The 16,346-nt window shown below is 39.0% G+C and overlaps 1 protein-coding gene across 1 annotated transcript in view; it reads right to left on the bottom strand.

The window, feature by feature from the left end:
• LOC132549958 (uncharacterized) overlaps window positions 1–14,536 on the bottom strand; it is a 52,144-nt gene extending 37,608 nt beyond the window's left edge. Inside the window, exons 1-2 of the mRNA XM_060213943.1 lie at window positions 14,380–14,536; window positions 5,440–5,513 (exon numbers count right to left, since the gene is read on the bottom strand). Coding sequence (XP_060069926.1) covers window positions 5,440–5,513; window positions 14,380–14,536 — 231 coding nt within the window. The remainder of the gene's footprint in view (window positions 1–5,439; window positions 5,514–14,379) is intronic.
• Window positions 14,537–16,346: the final 1,810 nt, after the last annotated feature.

Below are 16,346 nucleotides of genomic sequence, written 5' to 3'. Positions count from 1 at the left end.
AAGACGATAGTTTTAAAGTGGTAAACACTTTGACTATGTCATTACGTATGAAGAAAGCACAGACAATAAGTACATACATACATAACTAAAGCCAAATGCCCTTAACCGTGAATTGAAACTATTTCAGTTTGTTTAACGAAGAATGCGCACTTGAATCTATTTCAATCTATATGAGCTTAACATGGAAAGAAGGAAAAGATATATTTCAGCAAATACACGCAATGTTGACGCGCTAGCGTAGACTAGACAGAAAAATAAGTTATTTCAGAGGTAATATTACTGTAGTGAATTGACCTTTGAAGATAATTGGAAAATAATATCCTTGTACATGCTTTCGTTCGGGGTAAAAAGGCGTTCCTTTCTGTCTGTGTATTAAACATGAGCCAAAAGATATAGAGGACTCCCCCCTCTCTATCAAGGACCCACCGCGCCAACTCTCTATCAAGGACCCACCGCGCCACCTCTGTATAGAGTACCCCCGCGCCACCTCTCTATCAAGGACCCACCGCGCCACCTCTGTATAGAGTACCCCCGCGCCACCTCTCTATCAAGGACCTACCACGCCAACTCTCTATCAAGGACCCACCGCGCCACATCTGTATAGAGTACCCCCGCGCCACCTCTCTATCAAGGACCCACCGCGCCACCTTTCTATCAAGGACCCCCCGCACCACCTCTGTATAGAGTACCCCCGCACCACCTATGTATAGAGTATCCCCGCACCACCTCTCAATCAAGGACCCCCCGCGCCACCTCTGTATAGAGTACCCCCCGCGCCACCTCTGTATAGAGTACCCCCGCACCACCTATGTATAGAGTATCCCCGCACCACCTATCTATCAAGGACCCCCCTCCCCTCCGGCGTCACCTCTCTATCAAGGACCCACCGCGCCACCTCCCTATCAAGGACCTACCGCGCCACCTCTCTATTAAGGACCCCCTCCCCCATAGCAACCTCTCTATCAAAGACCCACCGCGCCACCTCTGTATAGAGTACCCCCGCACCACCTATGTATAAAAGACACCCCGCGCCACCTCTCTATCAAGGACCCCCCCCCCCCCGCGCCACCTCTCTATTAAGGACCCCCCTCCCCGCGCCACCTCTCTATCAAGGACCCACCGCGCCACCTCTGTATAGAGTACCCCCGCACCATCTATGTATAAAAGACCCCCCGCGCCACCCCTCCATAGAGGACAATCCGCGCCACCTCTCTATAAAGGACCCACCGCGCCATCTCTCTATCAAGGACCCACCACGCCACCTCTCTATTAAGGACCCCCCGCGTTACCTCTCTATCAAAGACCCCCACCCCCCGCGCCACCTCTCTATCAAGGAACCACCCACCACCACCCGCCACCTCTCTATAGAGGACACCCCACGCCATCTCTCTCCTCTCAATACTTTATTTGATCGGTATTAAGAAGGAATTACATGTACAATATATAAAATAACCGACCGCTGCTCTCGCTTGAATAGGCAGAAGTCACCGCAGTGTGTCATAATATAGAACAACGACTCATCAATGGTAAATGGACCGCCATTATACTATTTTAAATGGCGGATATACGAAACCGTGCAATAGTACTACACAACACAGGAATCGCGACCCTAACTATTTTACCAAGTAATGGGTGAAGACGGCAGTATGTTGAACATATAGCCGAAATCAAAATGCAATTCAGCACGTGACAATTTTGTCATCAGTTCTGTTCTATTTTTCATCAGTATAGTCGGCATGGAAACGGCAATGCTGCGCCGTCAAAATGGCCTTTATGATAAAATCGACAAATCACAGTAACACGGGTGGGCAATATAAATATTGACACAAGATAGTAATGGTATTAAAAGTCGTTATAAACGCACTTTAAGTGTACAGTCAGGTTTATGTATGTTAGAGTATAAACACAACAGAGGACGTACAGTCAGGTTTATGTATGTAAGAGTATAAACACAACAGAGGACGTACAGTCAGGTTTATGTATGTTAGAGTATAAAGACAACAAAGGACGTACAGTCAGGTTTATGTATGTTAGAGTTTAAACACAACAGAGGACGTACAGTCAGGTTTATGTATGTTAGAGTATAAAGACAACAGAGGACGTACAGTCAGGTTTATGTATGTTAGAGTTTAAACACAACAGAGGACGTACAGTCAGGTTTATGTATGTTAGAGTCTAAAGACAACAGAGGACGTACAGTCAGGTTTATGTATGTTAGAGTTTAAACACAACAGAGGACGTACAGTCAGGTTTATATATGTTAGAGTATAAAGACAACAGAGGACGTACAGTCAGGTTTATGTATGTTAGAGTTTAAACACAACAGAGGACGTACATTCTGGTTTATATATGTTAGAGTATAAAGACAACAGAGGACGTACAGTCAGGTTTATGTATGTTAGAGTTTAAACACAACAGAAGAGCTACAGTCAGGTTTATTTCTGTTGATTTTCTGTCTGAAGGTATATTTCGACGGTATATAGCTTTCGTGATCACCAAACTACAATATGAATATTTCATTAAGATGAGCAATGCCCTTGGATTTTGAAGTTTTTTGTAGTGACTACAGAACCTTGGATTTTGAAGATGCGGGTTGATGAGTAACGCTAACTGGGTGATTTTTTTGTCAGCATCTACTTAAAATAACACGGTTTATTAAAACCACACGAGTACGCGTGACTAAATCCGCATGAATTTGAATGGATGAGTGGGTGTAACGGAGTGGTCTATATAACTTTGTTGACGTCGTGACGAGAAGAGTTAATGCCAAACAAAAAACCAAAATCTCCTTTCAACTGTTCTTGTAGGCAATCCTGTTTTCTGCATCCATCCTAGATTGAATACATCAGTTGGTCTTCCACTCGTCAGAGGCTGTTTTAATTTACCTATATCCGAGTTTTCGCTCGATTAAGCAGAATTTGGTTATTAAAGGGTTTTACAGTGAAACGTAAGAAGCACCTGTATATACTTCAAATAAGGCCACACAAAAGTAATAAGGACCATCTTAGAATACCGAGGATAGATAATGACTCCGTAAGGCATGTCTAAAGCTACCACAGTATCACATACAATGTAGCTCTATACTTGTATGTAACGGTAATACCAGGAGACATAGTTCTATACTTGTATGTAACGGTAATACTAGGAGACATAGTTCTATACTTGTATGTAACGGTAATACTAGGAGATATAATCCAATACTTGTATGTAACGATAATACTAGGAGACATAGTTCTATACTTGTATGTAACGGTAATACTAGGAGATTTAGGCCAATACTTGTATGTAACGGTAATACTAGGAGATCTAGGCCAATACTTGTATGTAACGGTAATACTAGGAGATATAATCCTATATTTGTATGCAACGGTAATACTAGGAGATATAATCCTATATTTGTATGTAACGGTAATACTAGGAGATTTAGGCAAATATTTGTATGTAACGGTAATACTAGGAGATCTAGGCCAATACTTGTATGTAACGGTAATACTAGGAGATATAATCCTATATTTGTATGCAACGGTAATACTAGGAGATATAATCCTATATTTGTATGTAACGGTAATACTAGGAGACATAGTTCTATACTTGTATGCAACGGTAATACTAGGAGATATAATCCTATATTTGTATGTAACGGTAATACTAGGAGACATAGTTCTATACTTGTATGCAACGGTAATACTAGGAGATATAATCCTATATTTGTATGTAACGGTAATACTAGGAGATTTAGGCAAATATTTGTATGTAACGGTAATACTAGGAGATCTAGGCCAATACTTGTATGTAACGGTAATACTAGGAGACATAGTTCTATACTAGTATGCAACGGTAATACTAGGAGATATAATCCTATATTTGTATGTAACGGTAATACTAGGAGACATAGTTCTATACTTGTATGCAACGGTAATACTAGGAGATATAATCCTATATTTGTATGTAACGGTAATACTAGGAGATTTAGGCCAATACTTGTATGTAACGGTAATACTAGGAGACATAGTTCTATACTTGTATGTAACGGTAATACTAGGAGATATAGGCCAATACTAGTATGCAACGGTAATACTAGGAGATATAGGCCAATACTAGTATGCAACGGTAATACTAGGAGATTAAGGCCAATACTTGTATGTAACGGTAATACTAGGAGACATAGTTCTATACTTGTATGTAACGATAATACTAGGAGATATAATCCTATATTTGTATGTAACGGTAATACTAGGAGATTTAGGCCAATACTTGTATGTAACGGTAATACTAGGAGATTTAGGCCAATACTTGTATGTAACGGTAATACTAGGAGATTTAGGCCAATACTTGTATGTAATGGTAATACTAGGAGACATAGTTCTATACTTGTATGTAACGGTAATACTAGGAGACATAGTTCTATACTTGTATGTAACGGTAATACTAGGAGATTTAGGCCAATACTTGTATGTAACGGTAATACTAGGAGACATAGTTCTATACTTGTATGTAACGATAATACTAGGAGATTTAGGCCAATACTTGTATGTAACGGTAATACTAGGAGACATAGTTCTATACTTGTATGTAACGGTAATACTAGGAGATTTAGGCCAATACTTGTATGTAACGGTAATACTAGGAGACATAGTTCTATACTTGTATGTAACGATAATACTAGGAGATATAATCCTATATTTGTATGTAACGGTAATACTAGGAGATTTAGGCCAATACTTGTATGTAACGGTAATACTAGGAGATTTAGGCCAATACTTGTATGTAACGATAATACTAGGAGACATAGTTCTATACTTGTATGTAACGGTAATACTAGGAGATCTAGGCCAATACTTGTATGTAACGGTAATACTCGGAAGAAGGTCCACTATCGGGTCATATAGGTTATATACTTATATATATATCACAGTAGATACCATGGACTGTTTTCGTCTATTGGGCAGTGGATTGGTCTAGTCGTCCGGTAACGTGCGAATGGCTTTGTGTACCGATACATAGACTTGAGGACGGATAAAAGCTAACACAGTAGTAGTGAACGTAACAGATATCAGAGAACAATAAATAATTCGTTTGTCAATCAGACAGACAAGTACGCCTTACGGGGTCTTTTTACATTCCTGTCCAGCTTAATTGTCGAATTAGTGGACAATCATGGACATCGCCAGGGGTTATAATGTGTACCGTGCTGGTCAAGTTATCACAACTTGGTGTCACTGTTGATGAGCTTATCAAATTGTGATTATCGAACGCGTGGCTAGGCCCTATGCTAAACTCAGAGATGTGACCGTTGTTTTGAAATCTCAATTTAAAAAAAAATCCTGTGTAGACCTGCGAGAAGACCTTAACAGACCGTGATCAGTCCAAACGTATTAAGAATATATTCTTTGTAAAAACCTACAACAATCAACACGAACAACAAATAAGGAAACTTACTTGATGAGGATAAGCCAGATGCCACGTGACATTGATTTTCGAGCCAGCCTTGAAAGTAGTTAAGGGGCCCAAACCTGCAACAAATATAGTATAACAATGGCTTAATATATCATAGTAACAGTATAACAATGGCTTAATGTATCATAGTAACAGTATAACAATGTCTTAATGTATCATAGTAACAGTATAACAATGTCTTAATGCATCATAGTATAACAATGTCTTAATGTATCATAGTAACAGTATAACAATGGCTTAATGTATCATAGTAACAGTATAACAATGTCTTACTGTATCATATTAACAGTATAACAATGTCTCAATGTATCATAGTAACAGTATAACAATGTCTCAATGTATCATAGTAACAGTATAACAATGTCTTACTGTATCATAGTAACAGTATAACAATGTCTTAATGTATCATAGTAACAGTATAACAATGTCTTAATGTGTGATATTAACTAATTAAGGGTGGTATAGTGTACGATAAAATGTCGGACATTAACAGTTTCAGGTCATCCTGTCAAACGATGACAGTAAAATAAGGATTTTTTCATCTATCAAAATAATAGTCATAATAATAACAGAAAGAAAATCTGTCATTCTTCCTCGATCGAAAAGTGAGTAACAAAAGACTATATACACTCATACATATATCTTTATGTAATTAGCAATTACAATTAGGCCATATATAGCTGTTTTTAATGATAAATGTCAGGTTTGCATTAGTGCCTCATTCTAAACATTTGTGCTATCTGTGACGTGTGTGATATTTAACAGCATGCTTTTCATCACCTGTCACGCGGAAATTTTTTCAAGTATTTATCTAGGAATAAGGACAAGCAAAAACCTGTTTTATAAATTATTCGTGGATTGCTCTACTGATGATGAGCGTCCAGATAAATATGGCGTCATTGACAATAAATACCAACAGTACAGTATGATTGACAGCCGATCTATAACAGTACATGTTTCATGTAGTGCTACAGGAAATGCCACTCTTCTCTATCTGTCCTTGCTGCTATAAGTATGTAAATAATCTAAACTGAAGTTTATTGGTTTATTTTTGAAGTTATGTCAAAATCTCCCTTGGTAGGTTTACACTTGTGAATGCTAAAAGGTCTATCTTTTTTCTGTGCCAATCTCACCGGCTGATCATCGACAGAAATACCCCTGTTAAACCAGTTTTATCAAAAAGATACATCACACTGCCATTATCGTGTTCTGTACTCGGCAGTGAATGCCTGACACGACGCCAACAGGGATATGTCGGGTAGGTTGCTCTTCAATACTGGTAGATTTAAACAAACAGGCAATAATACCTTTTATGATGTTCATCAACCGCTGGTTGTGCGATTATCTGTGTTGTAACAAGAGATAACAAAGCTACAAGGATGGTACTTTTAATGTCACATAAAGAGTGAGTTACCAAGGCAACAAAATACGGGTCTGCATCCTGGGTAATATACATATATCCTTATTTCATCGTGTCAATTTCGTGTCAGTAGAAAAAAACAATAAAGAATATACATGTCGTCGGCGGCGTCAGTTAAAGGAAATGAAAAAAGGAGTTCAAACTTTACACGAAATGCTATTTCTTCTTCATAGTCATTGTACCCTTGACATATCTGTAATACGGAACAACTCTCAATAACACTGTTTCGTGAGAGGTTCATACTCCCTATCTAGGATTGTCTGTGTTTCGCGGGGAGCTGGGAAACTGATCGGTTTATTCTGTCTTGGTTGTGCCCTTGGACGTGAAAATTGACCCTTACTGATGTGGTTGGTTGTGTCCTTGGACGTGAAAATTGACCCTAACTGATGTGGATGGTTGTGCCCTTGGACGTGAAAATTGACCCTTACTGATGTGGTTGGTTGTGCCCTTGGACGTGAAAATTCACCCTAACTGATGTGGTTGGTTGTGTCCTTGGACGTGAAAATTGACCCTTTCTGATGTGGTTGGTTGTGTCCTTGGACGTGAAAATTCACCCTAATTGAAGTGGATGGCATGTGGCAGGTCTTCCGTATGTTGTTCAATGAGGTAGCCACCAGCTACAAAAAGGAGCCATCTCCTCAAAATGACCCTGGCTTATCACAAGGCGATTAAACCAAAACACAAACAATAATATGACGTGTTTGAAGAACTAATAATGAGACAAAGTACTGTTTAAAGTCGATATTATAGAAAACATGTCTTGGTTGGATTATTTTTAGACAATAATGTTTTGAACTGTAGCATTTTGTCGTCTTGATATCAAACCATTTATTCGGAATTTTTAGTAAAGTTTGATGTTAAGACCGGACAGGAAACTTGTTAATGTATGTGAGTCGGGCGGGGGAGGGAGGGGTCATAAAATGGAAGAGCGGCAGGTTGTGCATTCAAGCACAAGCCGCGGGGGAGGGGATTCATCAAAAGGAAGAGCGGCAGGTTGTGCAATTCAAGCACAAGCCGCGGAGGAGGGGGTTCATCAAAAGGAAGAGCGACAGGTTGTGCATTCAAGCACAAGCCGCGGGGGAGGGGGTTCATCAAAAGGAAGAGCGGCAGGTTGTGCATTCAAGCACAAGCCGTGGGGGAGGGGGTTCATCAAAAGGAAGAGTGGCAGGTTGTGCATTCAAGCGCAAGCCGTGGGGGAGGGGGTTCATCAAAAGGAAGAGCGGCAGGTTGTGCAATCAAGCACAAGCCCATTGACAACCATGGAGGGTCGAGAATGGCCCAAACACTTTACAGAATAAAGATCATGCATTGCAATAATGTATATAACTGTCACGGTGTCTAAATTTTTAAAAAAAGTTGAAATTTCAGATTGAAAGGTTGAGATTTTGTAAACCCATTGAAGGAAGACAATTTCTAGTCACAACACCAACTCATGGTAATAGTACATATTACAGTAACTTAAATGCAAATACGCAGGCAACAGACGACAGAAACATTTAATCACCAAAAAATGAAACGAAGTCATGTGAAACTGCTTGACGAATAATATCTGATAATACAGAAATGAAAAATCATCAGGTATACATTTTGAATAAACACATCGTAAAATCATTAATGGCAGTCATGACGGAAAGTGCTAATTTTATCACGATCGTGTTTGTACTTTACGACAGGAGGGAGTCACTTAGCATATTGCTAAAGGAATGAACGAAAACAAATCAACCGTGGTTTACAAAAAGGGAATTACTTTGTGCTCATTCAACCGTTCTACGCCATCAAATCTATGGAAGTATGATGACGTCACACAATCTTACCAGTCATGTTTTTGGCACTTGGGCGGGGTCGATGGCACAAAAAAGGACAGGAGAGGCTGGTGGTATCCGGGGGAGCAGGGGAGGGGAAGGAAGGTAGAGATGGGTTTTCAATATTGAGTGGTGGATATTCTGAGTTATGTATATATGTCAGGACAGAAGGACATCGGACGGGAGAAGGTCACCGCAGGCAGAAGTCTTCGAGTTTAATATGGTATTCCGCATTCATCAAGTAACACAAAGTTATCTTGATTGTAATATAAACTTACTTAAACACAGTTTCAGTGTCAACTGCTTGTAGGCACTACGAACTACGAATATATTAACCTAAACTTTGTTTATATAACAAGAGGTCTATTGGCTTATACGGTCATCTAAATATTCACAACCCAAATTATATACCATGTAACAGGTATTATATAATACGTAACATAAATTATATACTATGTAACAGGTATCATATAATATGTAACATAAATTATATACTATGTAACAGGTATTATATATAATACGTAACATAAATTATATACTATGTAACAGGTATTATATAATATGTAACATAAATTATATACTATGTAACAGGTATTATATATAATACGTAACATAAATTATATACTATGTAACAGGTATTATATAATATGTAACAAAAATCATATACTATGTAACAGGTTATATATAATACGTAACATAAATTATATACTATGTAACATGTATTATATAATACGTAACATAAATTATATACTATGTAACAGGTATTATATAATATGTAACATAAATTATATGATATGTAACATAAATTATATACTATGTAACATGTATTATATAATACGTAACATAAATTATATACTATGTAACAGGTATTATATATTATGTAACATAAATTATATAATATGTAACATAAATTATATACTATGTAACAGGTATTATATAATATGTAACATAAATTATATAATATGTAACAGGTATTATATAATATGTAACATAGATTATATACTATATAACAGGTATTATATGCCATTTAGCATAAATTATATATCATATGTAACATGTATTATAGTATATATACTATTTAATATATATATGCTATGTGGAACATGTATCATATCAGATACAATCTAATTTATATATATTATATAACATGTAATATGTTAAATACTATATATTTTTTATATTTAATAATACGTAACATATATACTATATAACATGTTTTATACATTTGAATTTTGTTTAAAGTCTCCTCACACACGCCCTGTGTTTAGTTACCCTGAGATCACACCACTATGTGACACATTGTCATTATCGAAAACTACACCTTGTTTCACCTTTCTGTGCTTCACGATTTAACCTCAATATTCACTCAGCCATTCACAGAGGTCAAAGTGCTGTAAACGTTAACAAAACCTGTTGGGAATCGGTTGGTGTAGTTTTAGACATAACTTGATAAAGAAAGAGCGTAAAGAACATTTCAACATCAGCCCGGGGGGTAAAGGGGTTGGGACTAACAACCCCCTATTTTAGCATCAGCCCGGGGGGTAAAGGGGTTGGGACTAACAACCCCCTATTTTAGCATCAGCCCGGGGGGTAAAGGGGTTGGGACTAACAGCCCCCCCTATTTTAGCATCAGCCCGGGGGGTAAAGGGGTTGGGACTAACAGCCCCCCCCCCTATTTTAGCATCAGCCCGGGGGGTAAAGGGGTTGGGACTAACAGCCCCCCCTATTTTAGCATCAGCCCGGGGGTAAAGGGGTTGGGACTAACAGCCCCCTCCCTATTTCAGCATCAGCCCGGGGGTAAAGGGGTTGGGACTAACAGCCCCCCCTATTTTAGCATCAGCCCGGGGGGTAAAGGGGTTGGGACTAACAGCCCCCCCCCAATTTTAGCATCAGCCCGGGAGTAAAGGGGTTGGGACTAACAGCCCCCCCCCCCCTATTTAAGCATCAGCCCGGGGGTAAAGGGGTTGGGACTAACAGCCCCCCCCCCTATTTTAGCATCAGCCCGGGGGGTAAAGGGGTTGGGACTAACAGCCCCCCCCCTATTTTAGCATCAGCCCGGGGGTAAAGGGGTTGGGACTAATGCCCCCCTATTTTAGCATCAGCCCGGGGGTAAAGGGGTTGGGACTAACAGCCCCCTCCCTATTTCAGCATCAGCCCGGGGGTAAAGGGGTTGGGACTAACAGCCCCCCCTATTTTAGCATCAGCCCGGGGGGTAAAGGGGTTGGGACTAACAGCCCCCCCCCCCTATTTTAGCATCAGCCCGGGGGGTAAAGGGGTTGGGACTAACAGCCCCCCCCCCTATTTAAGCATCAGCCCGGGGGTAAAGGGGTTGGGACTAACAGCCCCCCCCCCTATTTTAGCATCAGCCCGGGGGGTAAAGGGGTTGGGACTAACAGCCCCCCCTATTTTAGCATCAGCCCGGGGGTAAAGGGGTTGGGACTAATGCCCCCCCCCCTATTTTAGCATCAGCCCGGGGGTAAAGGGGTTGGGACTAACAGCCCCCTCCCTATTTCAGCATCAGCCCGGGGTTTAAGGGGGTGGGACTAACAGCCCCCCCCCCTATTTAAGCATCAGCCCGGGGGTAAAGGGATTGGGGTAACAGGGTCCCCCTCTATTTCAGCATTAGCCCCTATCTGACCATGAAGTTTCAACGAAGATTAACAATGTTACTTGGACCAGGTAGTAGGTGAGGGGTTCGTTATGGTATGGACTGGAGATACTAGGTGAGGGGTTCGTTATGGTATGGACTGGACATACTAGGTGAGGGGTTCGTTATGGTATGGACTGGAGATACTAGGTGAGGGGTTCGTTATGGTATGGACAGACATACTAGGTGAGGGGTTCGTAATGGTATGGACTGACATACTAGGTGAGGGGTTCGTAATGGTATGGACTGACATACTAGGTGAGGGGTACGGAATGGTATGGACTGACATACTAGGTGAGGGGTTCGTTATGGTATGGACAGACATACTAGGTGAGGGGTTCGTAATGGTATGGACTGACATACTAGGTGAGGGGTACGGAATGGTATGGACTGACATACTAGGTGAGGGGTTCGTTATGGTATGGAGAGACATACTAGGTGAGGGGTTCGTAATGGTATGGACTGACATACTAGGTGAGGGGTACGTTATGGTATGGACTGACATACTAGGTGAGGGGTACGGAATGGTATGGACTGACATACTAGGTGAGGGGTTCGTTATGGTATGGACTGGAGATACTAGGTGAGGGGTTAGTTATGGTATGGACAGAAGATTGTAAGTGAGAGGTTCAATCCACTGACTTTCGTCGTATTTAATATTGCTTAGATAAATTATAGCGCTGACATCAACACAAACTCTATAGAATTCTAACGCTGACATCAACACAAACTCTATAGAATTCTACGTGAAGATTATTTGATTTCCTATTTATTATGGGAGGCGTATATTAGATGCTGCAGTGTTATTACCTCGGAGGAGTGACATGATATTTACGGCTATACTGTCAATGTGAGCTATCAATTCGAGAGGAGTATTTTATATGCCTGAGAGACAACCTTCATCAGTTTCATGTCATTATCTGGATATTTTAATCCCCACTTAAGTCTGCATGCGTACGCATGTGATATGAAAGTCATTTTCTTTGTAACATAGAATTGATCCAGTGAGCAATACAATATCAAAGTTAGTTACTGACGAACAGTAAATGAACCGTCTGTTGTAGAGGCTGAAAAGATTGGGAGCTTGTAAGCACCAGAAAATCAGTGGGACATTTGTAGTTTAAATCTTGTTTTAACATTTCTACCTTAAATCTCGAGGTAACATTTCTACCTTGAATCATGTGGCAACATTTCTACCTTGAATCATGTTGCAACATTTCTGCCTTGAATCATGTGGCAACATTTCTGTCTTGAATCATGTAGCAACATCTCTGCCTTGAATCATGTGGCAACATTTCTGTCTTGAATCATGTGGCAACATTTCCATCCCCGCTCCTTTTTCAAATTACAACCCTTTTTACGTACAATGTGAACAGTTCAATAGAGCATGGTTAAAATACATTACTGTGACAGTGATAGATAAAGTACATATAACACAGTAAATCTTTATGTACGTTTTCCCCTAAAGTGTAATTGAAGAAAACGCAGTTTGTAATAAGTTTACCGTCGATGTCTTTGTGAATACAGTGTATCTAAAATTGGTTATTTATTTGTAACTAACATCAGTCGTCTTACTCACTAATCGACATAACGATAACAACAAACATATACTGTACATGTCCTTACTTTTAACGAGTTTCTTCTTTTCGAGATTTTTGTTGACGGAATAATAATCTAGGAATTTCTGGAGATAGATTTTGGTTTCCAAATTCTATTCGACTGCTTCTAGCATGCTTACTATAATGTGAATGTGTTTTATGTAACAATGAAATAAAGTGTGCAAATCTCCGAAAATTAAATTAGTTACATTGAAAATTGAATTATTAATTAATTAATTATTAAACGGAATGTTCGATGTTCTATCATTAGATAAATAAATCAATAACGCTTGCCTTTCGAAACGCATCTTTACATTCGCGTGGCCTGATTGAGATACATGAGTCGTTACGTAATGTCGCCAACGGAAAGACTCGTCGTCGGGTCATTACATACCATCTATTGACAGGTTACAAGAGTGGACATGATGGACACTGAGGTTTATACAGACAACAGACATGTGTAGGACTGTGATCTTTTAAGACAAGATTTGATTTTCAAACAATTTTCTCATGTCTTCGTGACGTACAATCCTTTAAAGGAATTAATGTCATTTCTGTTTTCTTTTTCATTGTGTGAAAGCAAATTTCTGTTCTCATCAGTGATATTTAGGTCGTCGGTCTCCGTTGAGGTAATTACACATTGTAGATATCTCGGCACAGATAACGACATTATCCCAGAGTAACTTTAAAACGTGAAACAAAATATAGAAATAAAAAAAAAATCATTTTAGATACTTTATCGATTTTTCCCAAACGTGGAACTCTATTTAAGAAAAGACATATATGTCATTATGATAACATCACCTGATTTCTGTCAAGGCGATCTCGGCATGTAATGAAGATATCACGAAACCTCAATATCTCGATATTCTATCAGGTAAAAATACCCGTGATTTGAATCGAAAAACGGAAAGTGGTAAAAGTAGGGTAGGGAATCGGGTAATTAAGAAATGGAGAGAGGGAGAGACTGAGAAAGTGAAGATCTAGAATCGGGAAAAGTGAGAGATTGGGAAAAGTCGTAGATTGGGAATATCTTAATTATACCCAGAAATGAGAGATGATGGCTGCAGCACGGAGTCAGGGTGGGGCGTTGAGGGGTAGGCTGAAGGGACCACACTTTGTTGTATTTAAATATCTATAGACTCTTTACGTTAATTAATACACACTATATATGTCACAAATGTAGTTAAACTGTACATAGAGAAACTTCAGTAACTTAGTCAAACGTCAACTACCAGTGGTTCTATATATATCTTCTTTGTTTCAAATTGTGTATGTGCGAGGGTTCTAGATTTACAATTACAAGTAAACAAGCCTCATGTATTTGTGACAATAGGAAAATACTTATCTATAAGCAACAGAACACTGACATTTATCTTTACCGATCCATCAAAACAAAGCATTCATATCGAATGACAACAGTACATCATAATGGTAGGAATCATGTCAACAAACCTTTGGGCATTCCACAGGGTCCCGGCGTCCGGAGATTATCCAGGAAATCAAGGGCATATCTCCTAGCAGGAGGAAATGTTAAGGATACGTGACAGTTTCCCGTGTGGAAAAGCAGCGTCTGTAGTAGAAACGCCACAAGTACAGCGAAACCTGCCATTCTGCGAGCAGGCCTTCTCAACACTTCGTACACAAGTACAATGGCGAATTAAATTTTATCCAACCCAGTCCACAGGTATGATCAATGAAATGTGTTGTCAGTTGTTGCAGGTACGAAGATATACCATATATAGTTTGTAACTGCCAAAATGTTTCTCAACTACATCAGATGAGGAGTAGCAGCCATACAGGTGCGCCGTACACCTCTCTCTCGGGGACAGGTAAACACCGTGTTTGATGTATATATATATATACCTGGAGATTCGCAGAGCGCAATCGATTCTACACAAAGTCGCCGAAGCGTGGAATACGACTGATATGTAACGAATGAACCGATTGGGTCACTAAAAAGTATATGGATATACGTAGATATACCCAATGATACTAACGAGGTCATGAACCTCGTTACAGACTGTTCACCCTTGGGTATGCGGGTATGCTACCTGTTTGGGTTATCTTGGGTATGCGGGTATGCTACCTGTTTGGGTTATCTTGGGTATGCGGGTATGCTACCTGTTTGGGTTATCTTGGGTATGCGGGTATGCTACCTGTTTGGGTTATCTTGGGTATGCGGGTATGCTAACTGTTTGGGTTATCTCGGGTATGCGGGTATGCTTTGTTGGTTTTCCCTGGGTACTCCGGCTTCTTCCACACTAAACCCCCTCACGCGCCTTACATCCATGCCAACACGAGCGATTAGTGTAAATCGCAATTGTATACAATGTACATAGTGGGTTACAGAAAAAACTAATATAGTAGTATTTTAAAATGCTGGAACTCTGAAAAACAATGAGAGATGGACCTAAGATAACCAGCAGCTCCGAGTCGTCGATGAATTTAAATATTTAGGTATTCTTCTGAAATATAACGGTAAATTCGCAAATACTCAGAAACATATAGCAGAACAATGTAGAAAAGCATTGTATTCATTAATGTCCTCATTACGAGATTACTCTTTAAATCCAGAAACGTTATCTTCTGTTTTTGATACATATATTAGTAGTATTCTTTGTTACGGAGCAGAAATATGGGGTTTCCATAAGGCTTATGATATAGAAAAAGTACATTTGACATTCTGTAAGAAAATTCTAGGAGTAAGAAAAAGTACAAACAATGATTTAGTTTATAATGAACTAGGGAGATTACCTTTATTAGTAACTAGAAAATTAAGAATTTTTAAATATTGCTTGAAAATAAAGAGTTCCGATAATTGCAACTTGAAAGCATGTTATGACGAATGTGTGAGTGAAAATGATGTATGAATGAGTAATATAAAACAAGAGTTGTCAATATTAGATCTTGAGTATTTATTTGAAAATGATCTTCCTGCTAGTGCTGCGTATAATAGAATAAAACAGAGGTTATTAGATGTAAATAAACAAGAAATTTTAAGCAGAATTAAAGACTCTTCTAAAGGATATTTGTACCAATATCTTACTGATAACTTTAATTTGCAATATTATTTATGTAAGCCAATTGAAACGAAATACACACGTTTAATTACAAAGTTTAGACTATCTGCACCTAATCTTAATATAGAAACTCGGCGTCGTAGAAATATTGGAAGAAGAAATAGAGTGTGCATCAGATGTTATGGAGAAGATATTGAAGATGAATTTCATTTTATTTTAAAATGCCCATTTTATGAGGAATAAAGGAGAAAATATATAAAAAGGTTTTACCACAGACGTCCAAGTGTTTTCAAATTAATCAAACTTTTGAGTGTAAACAATGTAAAGGAACTTTGTAATTTGGGAAAATATTTGTTTTATGCTACCAAAAAACGTGAAAATCTCTAATAATGCCAACTC

Source organism: Ylistrum balloti, unplaced genomic scaffold (assembly GCF_031769215.1).
Source record: "Ylistrum balloti isolate Yb309-2 unplaced genomic scaffold, AGI_CSIRO_Ybal_v1 Utg370092, whole genome shotgun sequence".
In the NCBI taxonomy this organism is placed as follows: Eukaryota; Metazoa; Mollusca; class Bivalvia; order Pectinida; family Pectinidae; genus Ylistrum; species Ylistrum balloti.
Note: the sequence above shows the minus strand (reverse complement) of the source record. Positions and strands in the feature narration are given on the sequence as shown.